We start from the raw sequence: 23,519 nt of genomic DNA, 5'->3' as shown, positions 1-23,519 counted from the left end.
GAGGGAATGCCCCAGCCTAGAATACATTAGTCCCAGTCAGGCAGCTGAACCTTCAATGGAAACTTTCTGCCTAAGGAGTCAGGAAAAGAAGCCCCTGCATGATGGAGAGAATGTAGATGGAATCCCAGAGGGGAGAGCATGAGGAAGTAAACCCTCTAATTCTGTGGATGGACTCACATATGTTTCAGCCTAACCCCTAAACTGTATGTTCGTGGAACAGACCCAAACTAGCACAGAAAAGACTTAGCAATCTGAACTGAGATCTCCAAAGAATGCAAGACAGAAGTTACAGTCCGAATCTGCACAGGTTCATTACATGCTAAAACAAAAACAGCAACATCCTCCAGAAGATTTCATTTCATGTCCGGGATGCAATCCAAAATTACTCAACATACAAACGGATCGGTAAAAATTTCCAATTCTCCAGGGAAAAGACAATCAATGGGTGCCAATTCCAAGATGATCCAAACGCTGAAATTACCAAAGACTTTAAAACAGTTCTTATAACTGTGTTCCATGAGGTAAAGGAAAACACACCTGAAATGAGCAAAAGACAAGAATTCTTCCCAGAGAAGTGGAAACTATTTTTTTAAAGGAATGAATTCTAGAACAGGAAAATAAAATATTTGAAATAGGAAATTCACTGATGGGCTCAATGACAGAATAGAGATGACAAAGGAATTAGTGAATTTAAAGATAAATACAGAACAGTAGAAATGATCTATTCTGGGACTTCCCCGGTGGTCCAGTAGTTAAGAATCCGCCTTCTCAACCTCAGTGTCCATCATCGGATGAATGGATAAAGAAGATGTGGCACATATATACAATGGAATATTACTCAGCCATAAAAAGAAACAAAATTGAGTTATTTGTGGTGAGGTGGATGGAGTTAGAGTCTGTCATACAGAGTGAAGTAAGTCAGAAAGAGAAAAACAAATACAGTATGCTAACACATATATATGGAATCTAAGGGGAAAAAAAAAAGGTCATGAAGAACCTAGTGGCAAGACGGGAATAAAGGCACAGACCTACTAGAGAATGGACTTGAGGATATGGGGAGGGGGAAGGGTAAGATGTGACAAAGTGAGAGAGTGGCATGGACATATATACACTACCAAACATAAAATAGATAGCCAGTGGGAAGCAACCGCATAGCACAGGGAGATCAGCTCTGTGCTATGTGATCACCTAGAGGGGCGGGATAGGGAGGGTGGGAGGGAGGGAGATGCAAGAGGGAAGAGATATGGGAACATATGTATATGTATAACTGATTCACTTTGTTATAAAGCAGAAACTAACACACCATTGTAAAGCAATTGTACTGTAATAAAGATGTTAAAAAAAAAAAAAAAAGAATCCGCCTTCTAATGCAGGGGACATGGGTTCAATCCCTGGTTGGGAAACTAAGATCCCACATGCCACAGGACAACTAAGCCCGCATGCCACAACTAGAGAGCCTGTGTGCTGCAACTACAGAGCCCATGCGCTCTGAAGCCTGCGTGCCACAACTAGAGAGAAGCTTGAGCACCACAACAAAGAGCCCTCACATCTCAACAAAAGATCTCACGTGCCACAACTAAGACCTGACACAGCCAAAAATAAATAAATATTTTTTTTAAAAAAATGATCTATTCTAAAGAACATACAGAATAAAAGACTTAAAGGAAAAATGCCCCAAGAAACTGTGGGACAATAACAAAAGGTCTATGTGTAATTGGAGGCCAAGATGAACAAGAGAAAGGGACTGAAGCAGAAAAAACATTTGAAAAAATAATGGCTGAAAATTTCCCAAATTTGGTGAAAAAGATAAATTTATAGATTCAAGAGATCAGTGTCCCCAAAAACAATCATCACAAAGAAAACCACACCTAGAGACATCAGAACAAAACTGCTGAAAACCAAAGATAAGGAAAAAATATCGAAGCGTCTTAAGGAAAATGACACAATACATACCAGAAAATGGTAACAAATGATTATAGATTTCCCATAGGAGGATAGCACATCTTTAAGGTATAGACACACCTTGGAGATATTGTGGTTCAGACCACCACAATAAAGCAAATACCAAAATGAAGTGAATCATATGAATTTTTTGATTTCTCAGTGCTTATGAAAGTTATGTTTGCACTATCCTGTAGTCTATTAAGTGTGCAATAGCATTATGTCTAAATAAAACAATGTACATACCTTAATTAAAAGTGCTTTACTGCTATTAAAAAAAAAGCTAAGCATCATCTGAGCCTCCAGCAAGTCACAGTAGTAACATCAAAGATCACTGAACATATATCACCATAACAAATATAATAATAATAATGAAAAAGTTTGAAATATTGCAAGAATCACTAAAATGTGACACAGACACAAAGCAAGCAAATGCTGTTGGAAAAATGGCACCAATGGACATGCTTGATGCAGGGTTGCCACAAACCTTCAATTTGTAAAAAATACAATATCTACAAAGCACAATACAATGAGGTATGCCTCTATGGAAAGAAAATTACTATCAATCCAGCATACAATATCAAACAAACACATCCCCCAGGAATGAAGGTGAATTACCGGGATTCTCAAATGAAGGAAAATCAAGAAAAGGAAAACCAAGAGAACACATAGCTAGTAGATCTGCTCCACAACAAATGCTAAAGGCATATCGTCAGGCTGCTGTGAAATTACCGAGGGAAACAGGGATCTTCAGGAAGGAAGGAAGAGCAAGGGAAATGGTAAATATCTGGGTGAATATAAAAGACTGCTATTCCTCTTAAGCTCTTTAAAATCCATATGATGATTAAAGCAAAAACAAAGACATTGCTGAGTTTTTCAATATGTGTCAATATGATAAAAAATGAAAACAAAAAAGTTGGGAGAAGAGAAAAGGGATTTATTTGGTTGCAAGGTTTCTAAATTTTATGTTAAGTGTAATATTATGTTAAATGCAGTATCAATTCAAAGAAGACTATGAAAGATTAAATATATATGCTGTAATCCTTAGAGCAACCACTAAAAAAATAATAATACTACAAAGAAATATAATCAAAAAGATAATATTTAAATAAAAATAGAATACTAAAAATACCTAAATAATACAAAAGGAGGCCATAAAGGAGGAACAGAATAATTTAAAAAAACAAAATTTAAATAAACAAATACATAAAATATTAAACCTAAATCCAACCATATCAATAATTATATTAAATGTTAATGGTCTAAGCATTTAGTTAAAAAGCAGAGCTTATCAGAATAAATTAAAAAGACCCTCACTATATGCTGCCTATAAGAAACACTTCAATGTAAAGACACAGATGGGTAGAAAGTAAACGGATAGTAAAAGATATATTATCCAAACAGTAAACATAAGACGGTTAAAGTGACTTTCAATATCAGATAAAAAAGACTTCAAGACAAAGGGTATTACCATAGATAAAGAGGAATATTCCATAACGATAAAAGGGACAATAAATCAGAAAAAATAATTATAAATATGTACATAATAACAGAGCGTAAAAATACATGAAGCAATATTGATAGGATTTAAAGGAAAAAAAGACAATTCCACAATCATAGCTGGAGATTTTACCACCAACAATTTACAGAACTGCAATATATAGCAATTTATGGAACTAGCCCCCCCCAAACTGCAATATATAGCAATTTATAGAACTAACCCCAAATTATGTAGAAGGTCTGAACAAGTATCAACCGCCTTCATATAAATAACATCTGTTGAACACTGCATCCAACAACTGCAGAATATACATTCTTTGCTAATGCACATGACATATTCACCAAGACAAACCACATGCTGGATCACAAAACAAGTTCCATTAAGTTTAAAGGACTTGAAATCATACAAAATGTATTATCTGACTACAAGGAAATTAAGATATCTATGAAAATATCAAATATCTGAAAACTAAACAACCCTTTTCTAAATAACTTATCAGACAAAGACAAAAAGCAAAAGGGACATTATGAAGTGATAAAAATGTTCTGGAACTAGATAGTGGTGATGGCTGCACATCACATCACTTGTGAATATACCTAAAACCACTGAACCATACACTTTAAAATGGTACATTTTATTGCATGTGAATTACATCTCAATTTTCAAGGGAGACATTAAAAAATATTCTGAACTGAATGACAACAAAAATACAACACATCTAAATTTGTGGCATACAGCTAAAGTAGTATTTACAGGGAAAATTAGAGCTGCAAATGCCTACATAAGTAAAGATCTAAAACTCAATAACCTAAAGTTATACCTTAACAAGCTACAAATAGAAAAGCAAAGTAAATCCAAAGTATACAAGGATAAGGGAAAGGTAATACTATAGAGGAGAAATCAACAAAATAGAAAACAGACAACAGAGAAAATTAAAGCCAAAAGCGGGTGCTCTGAAAAGATCAATAATATTGACAAACCACTAACTAAACTAATCAAGAAAAATAGAGGAAAAAAATGCAAATCACCAATAACAGGAATGAAAACAGGTTATTACCACAAATCCTACAGACATTTTAAAACATTAGAAAATACCTTGAGTAATTTTAAGCCAACAAATTCAATAACTTTAGATGAAAGGACAAATGTCTAAAAATATACAACTCACCAAAATGGACATAAGTAGCAGAAAATCTGAATAGTTCTCTATCTGCCCGAGAAACAATTTCTAAACAAAAACATTCCCAAGAAGAAAACTCCAGGTCCAGATAGCTTCACTGGTAGATGATTCAAGAAAAAAGAAAACCACTCTTACACAAACTTTATCAGAACATAAAAGAGGAAGAATTGCTGCTCAGTTTGTTTTACCCTAACACCAAAACCTGACAAAGACGTTACCAAAAAAAAAAAAAATTACCGAGCAATATCTCTCATAAGTAACACAAAAACCTTTTAAAAACTACTAGCAAATCAAAACTAACCTTACAGGGGCTTCCCTGGTGGCACAGTGGTTAAGAATCCGCCTGCCAATGCAGGGGAAACGGGTTCGAGCCCTGGTCCGGGAAGATCCCACATGCCACAGAGCAACTGAGCCCGTGCGCCACAACTACTGAGCCTGCGTGCCACAACTACTGAGCCTGCGCTCTAGAGCCTGTGAGCCACAACTACTGAGCTTGTGAGCCACAACTACTGAAGCTTGCGCACCTAGAGCCCGTGCTCCGCAACAAGAAAAGCCACCGCAATGAGAAGCCCGCGCACCACAACGAAGAGTAGCCCCTGCTCGCCGCAACTAGAGAAAACCTGTGTGTGGCAACAAAGACCCGACACAGCCAAAAATAAATAAATTAAATTAATTAATTAAAAAAAATACTAACCTTATATTAAAAGGATAATATATTGTAACTAAGTAGGGTTCAAGAATTATTCCAGTAATTCCAGGATAGTTTAATATTCAAGAACCAATTAATGTACACCGTATTACATATTACATTTGTGATACTGTGATATAAGAAGAAATATAAACTTTGGTCTTTGTCTGGGCTCCTGGTGAGAGGTCCTAAAATCTTTGTAATTTCCTAAGTGATGAAGAGCAATAGGAGCACCTTTTGTTTTAATATTTGGTCTTGGACCCCAGTTCCTGACACAGAGCTCCTAAAACCGTTGTAATTTTCTGACTGATGGGGGTGACAGGAGTGTGTCTTAAACAGAGCTCCTACAGCCCTCCTGGGTGATAGGAGAGTCTCTTGTCCTAATGAGGAGACTCATGGTGGGCTCCTGGACAGTATGGGGGCTGGTCAACAGAAAGACTAAGCATGATTAGAAGCTTGAAATTTTCAGCCCCACCTCCATCCTCCCAGGAGGACAGAGAGGCTGGAGAGTGAGTTAATAATTAATCACGTCTATGTGATGAAACCTCCATTAAAATAGATAAATAACAAGGACCTACTGTATAGCACAGGGAACTATATTCAATATCCTGTAATAAATCATAATGGAAAAGAATATGAAAAAGAATATATATATATATATATATATATATATATATATATATATATAACTGAATCACTTTGCTGTACACCAGAAACTAACACATTGTAAATCAACTATACTTCAATTTAAAAAATAAATACATAAAGTCAAATGATTAGTAAAAAAAAGATCCCTAAACTGCAGGATTCAGAGAGCTTCCAAGTTGGTGAACACATCCATCCACATGCTGGAAGAACAGCACACCCCAACTCTACGGGGACAGAAGCTCCATGGTTGGGACCCTTCTGGACCCTGTCCTATGTAACTCTTCATCTGGCTGTTCATCTGTATCCTTTGAAATATCCTTTATAATAAACGGGTAAATGTAAATAAATATTTCCCTGAGTTCTGTCAGCCATTCTAGCAAATTACTGAACCCGAAGAGTGGGTCGCGGGAACCCCCAGGTTATAGCTGGTCAGTCAGAAGTACAGGTGACAACCTGAGACTTGCAACTGGCATCTGAAGTGGGGTCAGGTGGGGCAGTCTTGTGAGACTGAGCCCTTAGACTCTGGGTCTGTGCCAACTCCAGCTAGCATGTGTCCTGACTGAATTGTAGGACATCCAGTGGGTGTCTGGAGAGTTGGAGTACTGCTTGCTGTGATGGGAAAACTCCCACACATTTGGTATCAGAAGTATTCTGAGAGTAAGGGAAAAGAGTTTTTCCTTTAACATAATACACCATGTTACATATTACCATATTATTACATATTAGGGAAGGGAAGAGAAGGAAGAGAGAAAAGGAGAAATAAAACAAGTAAAGATCAGAAAGGAAGAAATAAAACTGTCCCTATTTGCAGATGATACGACTGCTTATACTGAATCTACAAAACAACTACTAACACTAATGAATTATTTTAGCAAGGTTGCAGAATATAAGGTTAATATATAAAAATCAATTGTCTTCTTATATACTATAGCAAAAACTGAAAAATGAACTTTAAAGAAAGTCCCATTTACAGTAATACCAAAAAATTAACAAAAAGAAAGTATACAAGACCTCCACATTGAAAACTATAAAATATTGCTAAGAGAAATTTTTTTTTAAATGGCATAACACACCACATTCATGGATCAGAAGACCCAGTAGTGTTATGATGTCAATTTTCCCCAAATTGATCTATAAATTCAATGTGATCCCAGTAAAAATCCCAACAGGATTTATAGAAATTGACAAGCTGATTCTAAAGTGTTACGTGGCAACAAAAAGAAAAACATACCTAGGAATTAACCTACCTACGGAGGTAAAAGACCTGTACGAAGAAAACTATAAGATACTGATGAAAGAAATCAAAGACGACACAAAAAGATGGAGAGACATACCATGTTCTTGGATTGGAAGAATCAACATTGTGAAAATGACTATACTACCCAAAGTAATCTACAGATTCAATGCAATCCCTATCAAATTACCAATGACTTTCTTCACAGAACTAGAACAGAAAATTTCACAATTTGTATGGAAACACAAAAGACCTCGAACAGCCAAAGCAATCTTGAGAAAGAAAAACGGAGCTGGAGGAATCAGGCTCCCTGACTTCAGACTATACTACAAAGCTACAGTAATCAAGACAATATGGTACTGGCACAAAAACAAACATTTAGACCAATGGAACAGGATAGAAAGCTCAGCGATAAACCCACGCAGCACCTATTGTCACCTAATTTATGACAAAGGAGACAAGAATATACAATGGAGAAAAGACAGCCTCTTCAATAAGTGGTGCTGGGAAAACTGGACAGCTACATGTGAAAGAATGAAATTAGAACACTCCCTAACACCATACACAAAAATAAACTCAAAATGGATTAAAGACCTGAATGTAAGGCCAGACACTATAAAACTTAGAGGAAAACACAGGCAGAACACTCTTTGACATAAATTGCAGCAAGATCTTTTTTGACCCACCTCCTAGAGTAATGAGAATAAAAACAAAAATAAACAAATGGGACCTAATTAACGTTAAAAGCTTTTGCACAGCAAAGGAAACCATAGACAAGATGAAAAGACAACCCTCAGAATGGGAGGAAATATTTGCAAACGAAGTAACTGACAAAGGATTAATCTCCAAAATATACAAACAGCTCATGCAGCTCAATATCAAAAAAACAAACAACCCAATCAAAAAATGGGTGGAAGACCTAAATAGACATTTCTCCAAAGAAGACATACAGATGGCCAAGAGGTACTTGAAAAGATGCTCAACATCACTAATTATTAGAGAAATGCAAATCAAAACTACAGTGAGGTATCACCTCACACTGGTCAGAATGGCCATCATAAAAAAAATCTACAGACCGTAAATGCTGGAGAGGGTGGGGAGAAAAGGGAACCCTCATGCATTGTTGGTGGGAATGTAAATTGGTACAGCCACTATGGAGAACAGTGGGGAGGTTCCTTAAAAAACTAAAATTAGAACTACCGTATGACACAGTAATCCCACTACTGGACATATACCCAGAGAAAACCATAATTCAAAAAGACACATGCACCCCAATGTTCATTGCAGCACTATTTACAATAGCTGGGACATGCAAGCAACCTAAATGTCCATCAACAGAGGAATGGATAAAGAGGATGTGGTACACATATATGATAGACTATTACTCAGCCATAAAAAGGAACAAAACTGGGTCATTTGTAGAGACGTGGATGGACCCAGAGACTGTCATACAGAGTGAAGTTAAGCCAGAAAAAGAAAAACAAATATCATATATTAATGCATATATGTGGAATGTGAAAAAATCGGTACAGATGATCTTACTTACAAAGCAGAAATAAAGACACAGACATAGAGAACAAACATATGGATACGAAGGGGGAAGGGGGGGGTGGGTGAATTAGGAGATTGGGATTGACATATATACACTATTGATACTATGTATAAAATAGACAACTAATAAGAACCTACTGTATAGCACAGGGAACTCTACTCAATGCTCTGTGGTGACCAAAATGGGAAGGAAATCCAAAAAAGAGGGGATATATGTATACGTATAGCTGATTCAGTTTGCTGTACAGTGGAAACTAACACAATATTGCAAAGCAACTATACTCCAATAAAAATTTTTTTAAAAAGACACTTGCACCCCAATGTTCATTGTAGCACTATTTACAACAGCCAGGACATGGAAGCAACCTAAATGTCCATCGACAGAGGAATGGATAAAGAAGATGTGGTACATATACACAATGGAATTATTACTCAGCCATTATAAGGAATGAAATTGGGTCATCTGTAGAGATGTGGATGGACCTAGAGACTGTCATAGAGTGAAGTAGGTCAGAAAGAGAAAAACAAATATCATATATTAATGCATATATGTGGAATCTAGAAAAATGGTATAAATGATCTTACTTGCAAAGCAGAAATAGAGACACAGACGTAGAGAACAAACGTATGGATGCCAAGGGGGAAGGAGGGTGGGATGAACTGGGGGATTGGGATTGACATATATACACTGTTGATACTATATATAAAATAGATAACTAATGAGAACCTACTGTAGAGCTCAGGGAACTCTACTCAATGCTCTGTGGTGACCTAAATGGGAAGGAAATCCAAAACAGAGCGGATATATGTATACATATAGCTGATTCACTTTGCTATACAGTAGAAACTAACACAACATTGTAAAGCAACTATACTCCAATAAAAATTAATTTAAAAAAAATTAAAAAAATAAAATGTTATGTGGATAGACAAAGGACCTAGAATAAGTCAACATAATTTTTAAAAAGAAGAAAATTGCAAGACTTACCACACTTGATCTCAACCCTTACTCTTAAGTCTTCAGTAATCAAGACAATTTGGTTTTGGTGAAGAGACAGGCATATAGATCAATGGAGCAGAACAGAAAGTCTTGAAAGAGACCCACACATACGGCCAATTGATTTTCAAACAGGTACCAAGGCAATTTGATGCGGAAAAGAGAAGTCTTTTCAACAAGTGGTGCTTGACCAATAGCATGTTTATAAGGAAAAAATGAGTATCAACCCTTCCCTCACACCAGATATACAAATTAACTCAAAATAGATCATAAACCTAAACCTAAAGCCTAAAACTATAAAACCTGTAAAAGAATACATAGGGGACAATCTCTGCTAACTTGGGAAGGACAAACATTTCTCAGAACAACAAAGCACATAAAAACATAGAAGAAAGGAACTGATAAATTAGACTTCACCAAAATTAAAAACATTTGCTCTTCAAAAGACACCATTAAGAAAACAAAAAAGCAAGACACAGACTAGGAGAAAAAACTTATAACACACCTAAAAGACTTAAATTCAGAATATATTAAAAAAAAACCTCTTACAGCTCAATAAGAAGACAAACATAACTCTTTAAAATATATAAAAGATCTGAACGGACACTTCACAAAAGAGTTTTAAATGACCAATGAACACATGAAAAGAAGCTCAACATCAAAAAGAAAAAGAAAAAAAGAAGCTCAACATCATTAGTCATCAAAGAAATGCCAATTAAAACCACAATGAAATATCATATGCAGTTAATAAAATGTCTAAAATTTAAAAGACTGACCATATCAAGTGTTGGCATGCACCTGAAGCAATCAGAGCTCACACACTGCTGGTGGAAACATGAAACAGTACATCCACTTTGGAAAACAATTTGATACTTTAAAATAATCTGGTAATTCCTTTAAAAGCTAGACATATCTACCAGGTTGTCCACTCATTCCTTCCTACAGTATCTACCCAAGAGAAATAAAAATATGTGTCCACCTCAAAACCATGCAATTAAATATTTATAACAACTATATTTGTAATCAGCAAAAACTAAATTGTCTATCAATCAACGAATGGATAAAGAAACTGTGGAATATCCCCACAATGGGATACTGATCAACAATGAAAAAGGAAAGAATCACTGATAAATGAAACAACATGAATGAACCTCAAAGCCAAAAGACTGCATCTGTATGAGTCCATTTATACAGAATTCTAGAAAATGCTAATAATCTGGAGGGATGAGGGTAGAGACCGGAATGAATTACAAAGGGACACAAAGAAACTTTGATGGGTGATGCAGCTGTCTTAATTGTGGTGTGGGTGAAGGTGTAGTGATGGTGATCAATCCTGATCAAATTATATACTTTAACTATGCGCAGTTTACTGTACCTCAACAAAGTTTTTTTTTTTTAAGTGCAAAAATGGAACTCTGTGGATCTGAGAATTTGCACAATTTATTAGTAGGAGAAGGGCAACAAGAATTCTAGTCATCAGTTTTCTAGGCAGCATCTGTCAACTGCATCCCATTTCCTCTTCCCTGGCCACCATCTATCCCCCTCACACACCCGAGACTGTCCCTCTAAAGAGAAGGCTGCCCATGGGGGCTCAGATGCCCGCTCACACAGACAGTCTCAACCTCTTCATCCCCTAGTTAGTCCCTGCTAGCTCCAAAACTAAGGTCCCTGGTGCGATGGCTGCCTCTTGGCGGCGTGGGGCGTGCCTGGCGGGAGGCGCTGACAGCTGCCCCAGCATTAGCCAGACACCACTTCACTGGAGGAGCAGCAAGACACTGCCTTCTCCCCAGAAGGAAATCACTTGCAGACGTTCAAACCCCAGATTACACCAACATCAGAAGGTACAAACAAACCACCGGCCTATCCGCAGAGGAGAGGACACCCAATTTCAAAAGGAATGTCCAGCTCCAGGGAAGAGGGAAGCCGCTGCTTAATCTTTCCCATGGAAGCTGGACAAGGATGCCCCGAAAATTCCAGAGTGTTCACACTTTTTGACTACTCTGGCCTTAACGATCTCCCTCATCCGAATACGTGATTATGTTCCCTACCATACTGGACAGCTGTGTAGTCCTTACACACACATGCATGCACATACACGCGCGCACACACACACAATCTATGGAGGGACAGAGAGCCCTACCTCGAACGAGATAAGGTATGTGACAGGCCAAGACCCAAACAAACGTTGGGTATTACTACTGCTTCACATACTATGTATTTCACTCTGAAAAGTGTAGGTATTGCATCCCCAGGAAGGGCACCATGAGGACGGGAGCCGTCTGCTGGTTCTCCCGAGAATCCCACAGCCCTCCTGACGTCACGTCTGGCCCGCGAGAGATCCGGTGAGTTCTACCCCAGCAGTTCCCTGCACACACAGCACAGCGGCCCCTACAGAATGAGACCAGATGCCTGTCTCCCTCATGGCAGACTGGTGAAAAACACTTTTTTTTTTTTTTTCCAACAAGTTTGGGAATTCTCTAATGTCCAAGGCTGAGCTAGCATCTGGGGACTAGAGAACTAGCCCCACCTTCAGAATTGGTACAATCAATTCCTAAGGATCCAAATCAGTCACACAACCTTCAGGCAAAAACAGGCTCCTTCCACAGCACAGAGTCTGCCATAGCACGGAGTGAGATGGAGGACCCCTGCCCAGTACAGCCAGTCAGGGAAGGGGGCGGGGCAGGGGCTTGGCTTTAACCTCGCTAATATGCAAAAATAAGTAAGTAACCAGGGTCAGACCTGACACCGCTACAAATACATTACAATGTGCTGATGGATTCAGCAAACAGTTACCGAGCACCACGTGTCCATGCCAGACGCTGCTAGGTCCCAGGAGTAAGGAAGTGACAAAACAGACACTGCCTTATCCTTAGGGAACTTATAATCTTGGGATATTTACACAAATTCACGGCTGTTTTTTAAAAAGTCTGTTTCGGATTCAAAGTAACGTTTTTGGCAAAATCACAAGCCCACATCACGGGGTGTGAATACACATCAGTGCAGCCGACCCTGTCAGTGTGGCTCCGGGTACCTCTCTTTATTTTATAACCATATTTGGCGTCGTTGGCCTCCACCACCAGCCATGCGTGTCCTTGAAATGTCAAGGCACAGTCCACATTCTCCCACAAACAAGGGCAGGGGTTGTGGAGGGAGGGGGCTGACCTCTCGCCACCGGGCTCCAGCACTGCTGGAGATGTACACGTTTGTCTTGCTTGCCAAGTTCTTTCCCACCGAACCTAAAATGCAGGAAGAGTAAGTATTTTTAATGTCAAGAATACGTCAGATAATCATCTTGCTCAACCAGAAATTCTGAGTCATCTAGCAGCTAAGATGTCTCAGAACCACGAACAGCCAGTATTGCCCTAGGTGGCAGCGGTCACTGTGTATTTGGCTGCACGTAAGCCAATAGCTTAACCCGTCAGTGAGAACAGGCCAAGCCAACTTACCCGTGGCGATGACGAGACCGGGCGCCGACTCCTTGGACAGGATGGGCATCCTTCGGAGCTGGAGGCTGAGTAGCTGGCTGAGCCGCTGGGCCAGGTGGAGGGAGCAGCCCTGGGAGAGCTACAGAACGCAAGTTCAGGAGCCGTCAGCACGCGACACGACACAGAGGCCTCCCGTGAAACGCTGAGGCCTCCTGGGCCCACGCTGCCGTCGGCACAGAGGAAGGAGATCTGGCCCAAAGGAGACCCGAGCCACAGCCTGGCTGTCCCCACACTCCCCCAGGTGGATGTGATCATCTGAACCACGTAAATGCCTCTCATGGAAGAAAAGAGAAAAATCCTAAGAAAAAATTCCTTCTGAGGCTCTCAGAGAATAGCAATTAGAAATCAGTGTCATATATAAAATAGATAACATACAAGGACCTTCTGTATAGCACAGGGAACTTCTGTATAGCACAGGGACCTTCTGTATAGCACTCAATATCTTGTAATAACCTATAATGGAAAAGAATCTAAAAAAGTGCGTGTGTGTGTGTGTGTGTGTATACATACATACATACATATATATATATATATATATATATATATATATATATACACATATATATATATATATAACTGAATCACTTAGCTGTATACCAGAAACTAACACAACATTGTGAATCAACTATATTTCAATCAAAATTAAAAAAGAAATCAGTGCCAACTCAAGTAGATAGGAAAGCTATCACTCTCTCATGTTACCTAGAATTTCTCTCATGTCATTCAAATGAATGAAAGAGAATGAAATGATTTCATGGTACTTATTTTCTAAGTCAGTGAAGATGTATTTCAAATGTGATTTAAGCAACTCTGTCAGAAAAAAAACTAAGACTCAGAAGTCAGAAAGTCTCACTGATAAGCTCCCAGATGTACAACACATATGAGATATAAACACCAAAAGAGTCACATTAAACTTTTTTAAGCAGTCTGCATTTGTACAACAAGTCTTCAGGTGTCCTCTGCAAGACTTCAGGTTATTCAAACTGGCCTCCATCACTTATGTTCAGATTTTAATAGTTCTGCAAACAATGCCTTTTGCTATAGGGTCATACCTGATTCTCCTGGCCAGAAAGTGACTGTCAAATGTTACTTAGCCTTGTCTGGTGTTCTAGATAGGGTATCTCTATGTGTGCCTATGTTACAGGTAAAAACTGACATGATTTGCTAGATATACTTATTTTTATAACAAAAGGATCTCTCTAACAAATATCTGTCTTGCTAGCATCAAAGTTCAGCAAATGAAAACTGGAGCAAATTAGGTTGAGTCTCAAAGAAATATCTGCCAACTCACCTTTTCTGTCACCACCTAAAATCAGAAGCAGAAACTAAAAGCTGATTACTAATTGTTGTACAGTTCATAAATAAACTGATCAGTCAGGGAAAGAAGCAGCTGGATTTTAACAATACTATTCATTTTATTTAACCAAGGTTTGGACCCCTACCACATGCTCCAAAATCTATATCCTGCAGTGAAACAACACCTAGGTGTTTATCTGCACCTGCTTATAACCTGCCTCTCTCCAAAGCTAGACTCGATGTGGTAAGTCCAGACCTGTTACCAAATAGGGAAGAAAAATCAAGAAGTACAAAAAAAAAAAGGAAAAGAAAAAAAAATCAAGAAGTACATTCTAGAACAAGAGTCTCCAAAATAATTTTCCCAAGGACCACGGATACAGCATACAAGAGAGTCAATATATTTAACCATGGACAAATGAAATTCAAAAATCCAAAAGACCAGGTAATTGTCTAACTAAAATGTTTTGGTTTCTCCAAAAATGAGTACTACTGTTTTTTTCCGAGTTCCTTCCACCTGCCTACTTTACACACCCTAGATCCCCTAGAGAAATGAAAATGGAGGTGTGTGGGGTGTCACATGAAGCCGAGGACCACGATCACAGACTTCTCCCCAGGGAAAAGGAAGGAACCACTTAAGCGAATGGCAACACTGAATGGGACCAAATAACACATTTTAGTATCATGAGCTTTTCAGATGAAGCCACAGGTAGGGAAAACTGTAGAATCCTAAATTATATTCAGGGAGGAATTTTAAAAGACGTTCCCCAGCAAATCACTTTGCTGTACAGCACAGGTCCCCAGACTTTCTTGGTTCCCAGCACAACTGGTATCTCAGTAATTTTTTTTATAACAGCCTCAGGTCAGAAGAAATACCAATGTTTGTTTTTTTACATAGTTAAGTCCAAACAACTTAATAAGTATATGTCCTAATAACTTAGCAGCAGTTTGAAATAATATTGTGTGTGTGTGTATAAATTGAAAGAAAACATAAAATTTTATTTCATTCTTAAATAACCACAATTACTTAATAATAGTATGTAGACACCTTTTGGGCACTGCACATCTTCTCAAACTTTGGAATCTAATCAGATATCACTACCATCATTTCCTGTGCCAACCTGATTTTCTTACTTGTTTTTTATCACATCAACTGCCAAAAATCCAGCTTCACAAAGATATGTCAGCAAAAGACATATAGCATGAGCTAATGTTGAAACTGTGAACTAACTCAAGATAGTAATTCACAGGGTGACCAACAGACGTCAAGTATCACAGTTTTTCCCTCAAAAACTTAAAATATCCCATGGTGCCCCTGTGCGTTCACTATGGCACCCCAAGGCATCTTGATGCAGAGTTTGGGAACTGTAAGAGTAGAACTACAGTTAAAAGTGTGTATTAACAATCCAAACAAGAGCAAAGCATCTATACCTCACAGTTGATTTTCTCTCCATACCCCGTGAAGGCTGGGGCCTGAAGGAATTCCCAGGTCCCCCCTTTGTCAAAGGTGATGACTGATCTCATGTTCTCTTCATTCATGGAACCATTAATCAGAGTAGCAATGTAGACTCCCTGTAACCCCTCCACGCGGTGGAAGTCAGCAAATGGTTCATTTGCAAAATACCTACATTAAGAGAAAATAAACAGCTGTGAGCATGAATTCATTATTTGCTTGGCATGTTCTTATTTTAAATAACATAAAATTTAACCATTTTAAAGTACACAATTCAGTGGCGTTAAGTACCTTCCCAATGTTATGCAACCATCATCACTATGTAGTCCCAGAATATTTTCATCTTCCCAAAGGGAAACCCTGTACCCACTGGCAGTCATGCCCCACTTTCTCTTTCCATCCCAGACGCTGGCAACCACTGATCAGTTTTCTGTCTCTATGGAATTGCCTCTTCTGGATATTTCATATAAATGGAATTATACAATTTGTGGCCTTTTGTATCTGGTTACTTTCTCTTAGCATAATGTTTTCAAGGTCCATCCATGTTGTATCAGTACTTCATCCCTTCTTATGGCTGAATAATCTGCCCTTTTTAAAAAGTGATGTTTTGTAATTTTGAAGGCCAAGATGCTCATCTGACCTATCACTCCTCACGTGGGGTTCAGAATGATGAATACAACACGGAAAAGTTGATGTCAGAGTCACATTTATTTCTCCACTAATGAAACTGACCCCAAATCCTCCAGTGAGCCCTGACAAACAGGAAACGTTAAACCAAACTCACCAGATACTAATTATAGTGCTGGCCTATTCACAATAGCCAAGACATGGAAATAACCAAAATGTCCATCAACAGAGGAATGGATAAAGAAGACATTGTACATATATACAATGGAATACTACTCAGCCATAAAAAAGAATGAAATAATGCCATTTGCAGCAACATGGATGGACTTAGAGATTATCATACTAAGTGAAATAAGTCAGAAAGAGAAAGACAAATGCCATATGATATTACTTACATGTGGAATCTAAAATATGACACAAATGAACTTATCTATGAAACAGAAACAGACTCACAGACATAGAGGACAGACTTGTGGTTGCCAAGGGAGAGGGGGTGGTGGGAGAGGGAAGGATTGAGAGTTTAGGGTTAGCAGATGCAAACTATTATATATAGAATGGATAAACAACAAGGTCCTACTGCATAGCACAGGGAACTATATTTGACATACTATGATAAACCATAATGGAACTGAATATAAACAAGAATGTATATATATGTATAACTGAATCACTTTGCTGTACAGCAGAAATTAATACAACGTTGTAAATCAACTATTCTTCAATTTAAAAAATTATAGTGTTGAGGCTTACAATCTAACCCAATCTATAGGAATATAGCTAAGGGGTTACACAGCCACTGTCCAGATACTTACAACTAATTAGCCAAAACCCTGATCAGACAGAAGCCGATAGGATTTGTCAGGGAGCAAAGCAGAACCCCCTTCCCAAAGGCGTGGTATATCCAACAAGGATGGCTCTGGAAACCTTGAGGTTATGCTCATTAACAGTGAAGCGGAGAAGAAGACCCTCCGCGGCCTTAACTGCTAGCCCAGATACTGTAATTTCCCTGGGAAGAAGTTTTGTTCTGACATGGTACACACGTTACAAACAGATCTCTCAGAAAGGGTAGCCACAGTTCACACGTGGCTTGTAAAAATGGAAGCGGGTCCTTTATTTGGAGGGTTCTGAGCCACTGGGCTTTGTAAAAAAGCACAGAACTGCACTTTCCCTTCATCTGTCATACAAATCTCGAGCTGGATGACTGCTGGCCACCTCAGACAGAAAGACGCACACAGAAGTGGCAGGGCCACCCCAGCTGAGAGATGGAGGAAGGTCCTCCAGATAACACCAGCGCTGAGACCAAATGTTCTGACTCGTGGTTTCCTTAGGTCTGTTTTAGTTGTTTTTCAGTTGCTTCCTTAGGAATGGGCCCCAAGTCTGTTCCCCGCTGCCCTCCATTCACCTCGGCTATTCTGCCTGTGATCCTAGCATCGTGAGGTCCCCGTATTGGCTTCTTTCAATTTATCTGAGAGGTCTGAATTTCTCTCGTTTTCAGGAGCCCTGTTTCTCCCCCTGGTCTCTCTCCTGGTGTTTTATTTTTTTAATCCAAGCAGAAGCCTGTCCTCTGTACGTCCCACGCTCCTCCAGGTCCCAGCCCACCCTGTCATCTCCTGCTCTGACGCCTTGCACCCTACAACTACCTGACTCACCCAAGCATCTCCCCCGGAGAGTCCGTTTTCTTTCGTTTTCTCTCCCTGGCTCTCACCACTTGCTCTTCCCCTCGCCAGGCAGCTCACCAGGTCCCCCTCGACCACCCTCAGCCCAAACCCAGCACATCCTCCTCAAGATGCCCTGTGGGCCCACCACGTCCGTCCCTCCATCTAGACGCTGCCTCCACCTGGCACTTCTCACAAGGTCAGGGTCACCCCTGGTGAGAATTCCTTCTCCCGGTCTCTAAGTAAAGAGATCCAGGTCCTCGGCACCACACTTTCCCACTGAGCTCAAAGAATAGCTCGTTTGGTTTGGTGTGGTTTTCTTTTTTTTAAGTTAAGCCAGCCTGCCCACATAATCTGCTCCTTCACCCTTGTCCCATGTCATCATGCTGAGATGGAGACGCAGCTGACAAAGGTCATTCAAGTGAGTACATCTGAACATCTCCAGTCCCGAGATAAAATCTGAAGAAAAAAAATAAGAAGGCCAAGGAGGATGTCAATCTATGAATCTTGACATAAATCTATTTTCATTTTCCTAACTAGACCGAGTGGTCAGGCAGGGCAGGGAGTCGGAGGGGGGGAACGTTTGTAACTGCATAAAGGGCCATCTGTCTGTGCGCAGTGGCCGTATGGCCACGTCACTGAGGTTCCCACTTCCTGGGGAGCTGCTCTCTGCAGCTTCGGGCTCCTGCTCTGCCCTGCCATCTCCATCCTGAAGAGCTCACAAATGCAGAAGTCAAGGAAACCTTGGCCAAGCCGTGACTTATCAGCCCCATAGCTGGAGGCTCTCAAAGGTGACAAAGAGTCGGCAAAAGGCCAGAGAGAGAGTGGTTCATGACTTTAGTTATAAAAAAGTAAGGCCACTATGACTCACCCATACAGAGAAATGAAGTATTGATTGACACGTGTTCCATGTGGATAAACCCTGAAAACATTACACAAAGTGAAGCAGACACAAAGACAGACACAAAGGTCAGGTGTTATGGCATGATTCCATTTATATGAAATAGCTAGAACAGGCAACTCCGTAGAGACAGAAAGTAGCCTGGGGGCTGCCAGGGGCTGGAGGAGGGGAGAGTGGAGAGAAACTGCTGAACGGGAAGGGGTTTTCTTTGGGGGAAATACAAAGGTCAATGTTTGGGAATTAGATAAAGCTGGTGGTTGCACATCGCTGTGAATGTGTTATATGCCACTGAGTTGTTTACTTTAATAAAATGGTTAAGATAACATCATGAGAATTTCACTTCAATTAAAAAAAAAAAAAAAAAAAAAGCCACAGGAGCCAGCCGGAAGGGGCAGTGACTGACCACACCAGAACAACCTGAGGATGAATCACGGCAGGAATGGTTTATAACACATTATAAGACACTGAATAATAAATAACCTGTGTGTGGGGGAAAAAACCAGAATAAATAAATAACCTGTGAGTCTACACTGGGGAAAAAAAAAGTAAGGAGTAAAAGATGACAGTACCTCCAAAGGAGAAGAAACAGGGTGAGAAAAGCATATCAGAGACCACACAGAAAGTTCTCTGCTTGGATATCTAATAGGCATCTCCAAACCAGAACTCTTGATCTTCTCCCCACAGCTGCACCTCGCCCAGCCCTCTCCGTCAGTCTGAAACCATCACTGTACCAGCTACCCCGGCCAAGCGGTGGTGGGTCCCTGACTCCTCCTTTTCTCATACGTCATGTCCAATCCATCAGCAAATGGTCAGAATTTGACCATTTCCAGCATCTCCACTGCTATCGCCCCGGGGTCCAGCCAACCTCCATCTCCACTGGCCTGGATTCCGGCAGTGCTCTCACAGCTGGGGTTCCCCCCCAGACACATCAAAGTCCGCTTTCACTCATGTCCCCACCAGACACATGAAAGTCTGCTGTCTAATTTCCACACAGCATCCAGGATGGCTTCTTTAAAAGATAAGTCACATGAGCGTTCACTGAAAGTTATTTATTAACACTACCCATTTATGTTTTATGCACTTTTCTTTACATAATGCAATTCACAGTTTTTAAAATGGTGTCCAAAAATGTAACAGGTTAAATCAAATAATGTCCAGCTTCTGGTCAAAACCCTCCATCATGCTTAGAAGAAAAAATAGGGAATTCGCTGGCGGTCCAGTGGTTAGGACACCGCACAAAAAAGAAAAAAAGAAGAAAAGGAGAAAAAGATAAAGTTCTTTCTACGCCCTTGAGGGCTCTACACAACCTGAACCCTGTGCTCTTGGTTCCTGTGTCTTGGGGATGTTCTCTCCCCTCCACCAGCTGTTTGATCCACCCTGGCCTCCTCACTGCTCCTAAAATAAACCAACAAAGTCCCACCTCGGAACCCCTGTGTCTCCTGTTCCCTCCGCCTGCCATGCTCTTCCCCGGGGTACGTGCCCGGCTCCCTTCCTCGTGTAATTCAGGCACCTGCTGGAATGTCTCCCTCCTGAAACAGCCTTCCACGACCAGCCAATATAAAGTAACACCCTCGTAACCCTCTGTCCTCTTATCTCGCTTTATTTGTTTTCTCGGCACTCACCATTATCAGCAGATCACATATTTGTTTATATTCTGTCTTCCCCCAGTTAGAACAAAAGCTCCATAGAATGGGGGCCTCCTCCTGAGTTTTCCTTGCTGGATACAATATTTCATGGCTGTACACGCAACATCACCAGGCACCAAGCAGCAGCATACCTGCTGAATGAACTGATGACTGAATGAACTGGCAACATGAAGAGGGACGGCGGGCAGCAAGGACGTGCCCTCTGACCTGCTGGTCACGGCCTTTGGGCCAGACCCCACTGCAGACCAGTCAGTCAGGTCCACCGGATGGCTCTCCCCAAGAGCAGAGAGTAAACGTAATCACAGTCAGACACACACAAGTCTGGGTTGTCACACGATAAGTGAGAATACATGGCCCTGTGGCACTGACGGATCACAGTGCCACCCACAGATTCGTGGCATCCACCCCTCCCAAACCCCGGACTCCTCCACGACCCAGAGAACACCCGTTACTGCAGGACCACTCCAGGCATGTGATTTGCTGACAAAGGATCAGTGATGTTGGTATCTCTCCACAGACACCACAGAACAATACCTTGCAATTACTGAAGAAAAGAGTAATGATGTCAATTAACCAGAGTCACACAGAAGCAGGGCCTTGCGGCCACATATAGCAGCTGGTCCAGAGTGGATGATATTTTGCAAGTGCTCTTTCCCACTGGCTCTGAGACCACAAAACCAGGTAACTGAATGAAGGGAACCCAAAGGAGTGGTTGACACTGTGGCGGTGACCCTAAGTGTCACCCAGGCAGCGGTGCCCAGCCTGTGCTTCACACAAACGTCACCTGAGGAGCTTTTTAAAATCCTCACACACCCATCACACCCCAAACCAGATAAAATATAATTTCTAAGAAGGTGAGCCAGGCATAGTCGGAGTTTCTGAAACCTCCTTGCCGAGGTGAATCCAAATGTGCAGCTAATGTTGAAAACCACCCAACTAGAGGTCGTGCAGGAGTAAGAAAGCAGGGAGGGCCTCCCGGTCTCCTTACCTCACCAAGGTGTCACTGCCTGCCCCTGCTGGGCTGTAATAGAGCACGTTCTCCAAGGACAGCGAGAACTTTAGCCCCTCTGCCTCCGAGATGTACAGGTCGGTGCGGTTGTTACTGTGACTGACACACACGAACACCTGGTCCTCGGACGCATCCGCGATGTAATATTCCTTCGGCGTCAGAAGTCAAAAAAGACACAAGTCAAAAAAAACCACACAGGCCCTGTGGACTGTCCCAGTGCACACTAAAAGCAATGACTTCCAAATGTCCCAGTGAGGAGTGTGGGCTCGGAGCCCACGGAAAGCCTCCCCATGTCGGGAAAGAAGCTTGGCCGACTCTCTCTTTGGAGACCCTGAGGCTGCCTTACGGCCAGAGCAAACCTCTTCTTGGCAGGTGGGACACAGAATAAGAATGAGCCCTGAACTCCAAAAATGACCCAGAAATCACTTTTAGTTAAGAATGTCTCCCTATCGTTAGTACAAAGTACAATATGGATTAAGGTGCATTTCCTTCCCTGTCATTTTCTCTAAGGTGACTACAGGAAGGCAGAACCCAGAGAAAGCAAAGAACGGACAAGCGTGTTCTCCGTCACATCCTCCTCTTAGTTACTAACCTTCCATCACACCAACGCCTGGCATCAAGGCCTCCAAATGCCACCTCCTCCCCGCGGTCACTTCTCTGATGACCCAGCCCACACTGACTTTCCCTATCGCTCTCTATGTTCTAACACATACTGCATAGTCAAGCCTTTGACTGTACATGGCTTATTCCTCTGCTCTGCTCCCAGGCTCTCCAACCCATCTGTTTCTAAAAGGGTGAGACTCAAATCCTATCCCCTTTTGGAACCTCACCATCTGCGAGCAACACAGCAGGTACTTAATAAATAACTACTGCTGTCACTAACCTCCCATTCCTTCAGCACTAGCACACTGAGACCATTGACTCTGGTTCCAAACCTCTCTGCCAATCCTTCTCCACTTAAAGCAAATTAAGGCTCCCATTCAGCTCCACTTCAAAAAGTGAAGAGGGAGAAAACAGACCAAGATGCCCAAAGCATAATGGTTCTCTCTCTCTCGAGACCAATCTAGAAAGTGACTTCAGGGAGCCTCCATCAGGTATCCACCCCCCATCACCCTCCCTCTAACCTCTGCATGAGGACAATGGCACTCCTCCCCACCCCAGCGTGGACCCCACTCACATTAATAGGATATCTTGTGACAAACTGGGCTGCTCGCATGGGCTTGCGGCCAAAGGAGACCCAGAGCTGGACAGAGGATGGCTGCAGACCGCCGAAGAGATGCTGCCAAGGAAGAGGAAAAAAAATCAACTGTACTATGTGATCGCCACTCAGGATGAGCGAAGAAGGAAACAGAAAAGTCAGACCCCTCTGATCCAACTAAAAACACAAAATAGAGAGTGTGACCGCAAATGCACATTTTTGCAACGTTTGCTGTCACTGGGCAGCTTGGGCTCTACCACTTTATCCTAGATACCTGGTCTGCAATAAATATTAGATACTCCAGATACCATATGAAGAGGAAGAACAATGGTATGATGGGAGCACTTGAGCTTGGCGAGGGGGGCGGTGGCTGCCAAAACTTAAGCAGAGAGCGAAAAGGGAGAGAATTGTCTGATGGAGAGACAGACGGGGCGGAGGAGCCTACAGCCCCCAAACCACCACAGGGTGAGGTCAGTCACACACCTGATACGCATAAAAACATACCCTCTTCC

At 41.1% G+C, this 23,519-nt stretch overlaps 1 protein-coding gene across 4 annotated transcripts in view; it reads right to left on the bottom strand.

The window, feature by feature from the left end:
• SORL1 (sortilin related receptor 1) overlaps window positions 1–23,519 on the bottom strand; it is a 162,333-nt gene that overhangs the window by 92,537 nt on the left and 46,277 nt on the right. For all 4 annotated transcript variants that reach the window (XM_082339794.1, XM_082339795.1, XM_082339793.1 and 1 more), the window contains exons 7-11: window positions 22,987–23,088; window positions 21,789–21,958; window positions 15,950–16,142; window positions 13,187–13,304; window positions 12,903–12,976 (exon numbers count right to left, since the gene is read on the bottom strand). In XM_082339794.1, coding sequence (XP_082195920.1) covers window positions 12,903–12,976; window positions 13,187–13,304; window positions 15,950–16,142; window positions 21,789–21,958; window positions 22,987–23,088 — 657 coding nt within the window. The remainder of the gene's footprint in view (window positions 1–12,902; window positions 12,977–13,186; window positions 13,305–15,949; window positions 16,143–21,788; window positions 21,959–22,986; window positions 23,089–23,519) is intronic.

This window comes from Balaenoptera borealis (assembly GCF_965194805.1).
Source record: "Balaenoptera borealis genome assembly, chromosome: 11".
In the NCBI taxonomy this organism is placed as follows: Eukaryota; Metazoa; Chordata; class Mammalia; order Artiodactyla; family Balaenopteridae; genus Balaenoptera; species Balaenoptera borealis.
Note: the sequence above shows the minus strand (reverse complement) of the source record. Positions and strands in the feature narration are given on the sequence as shown.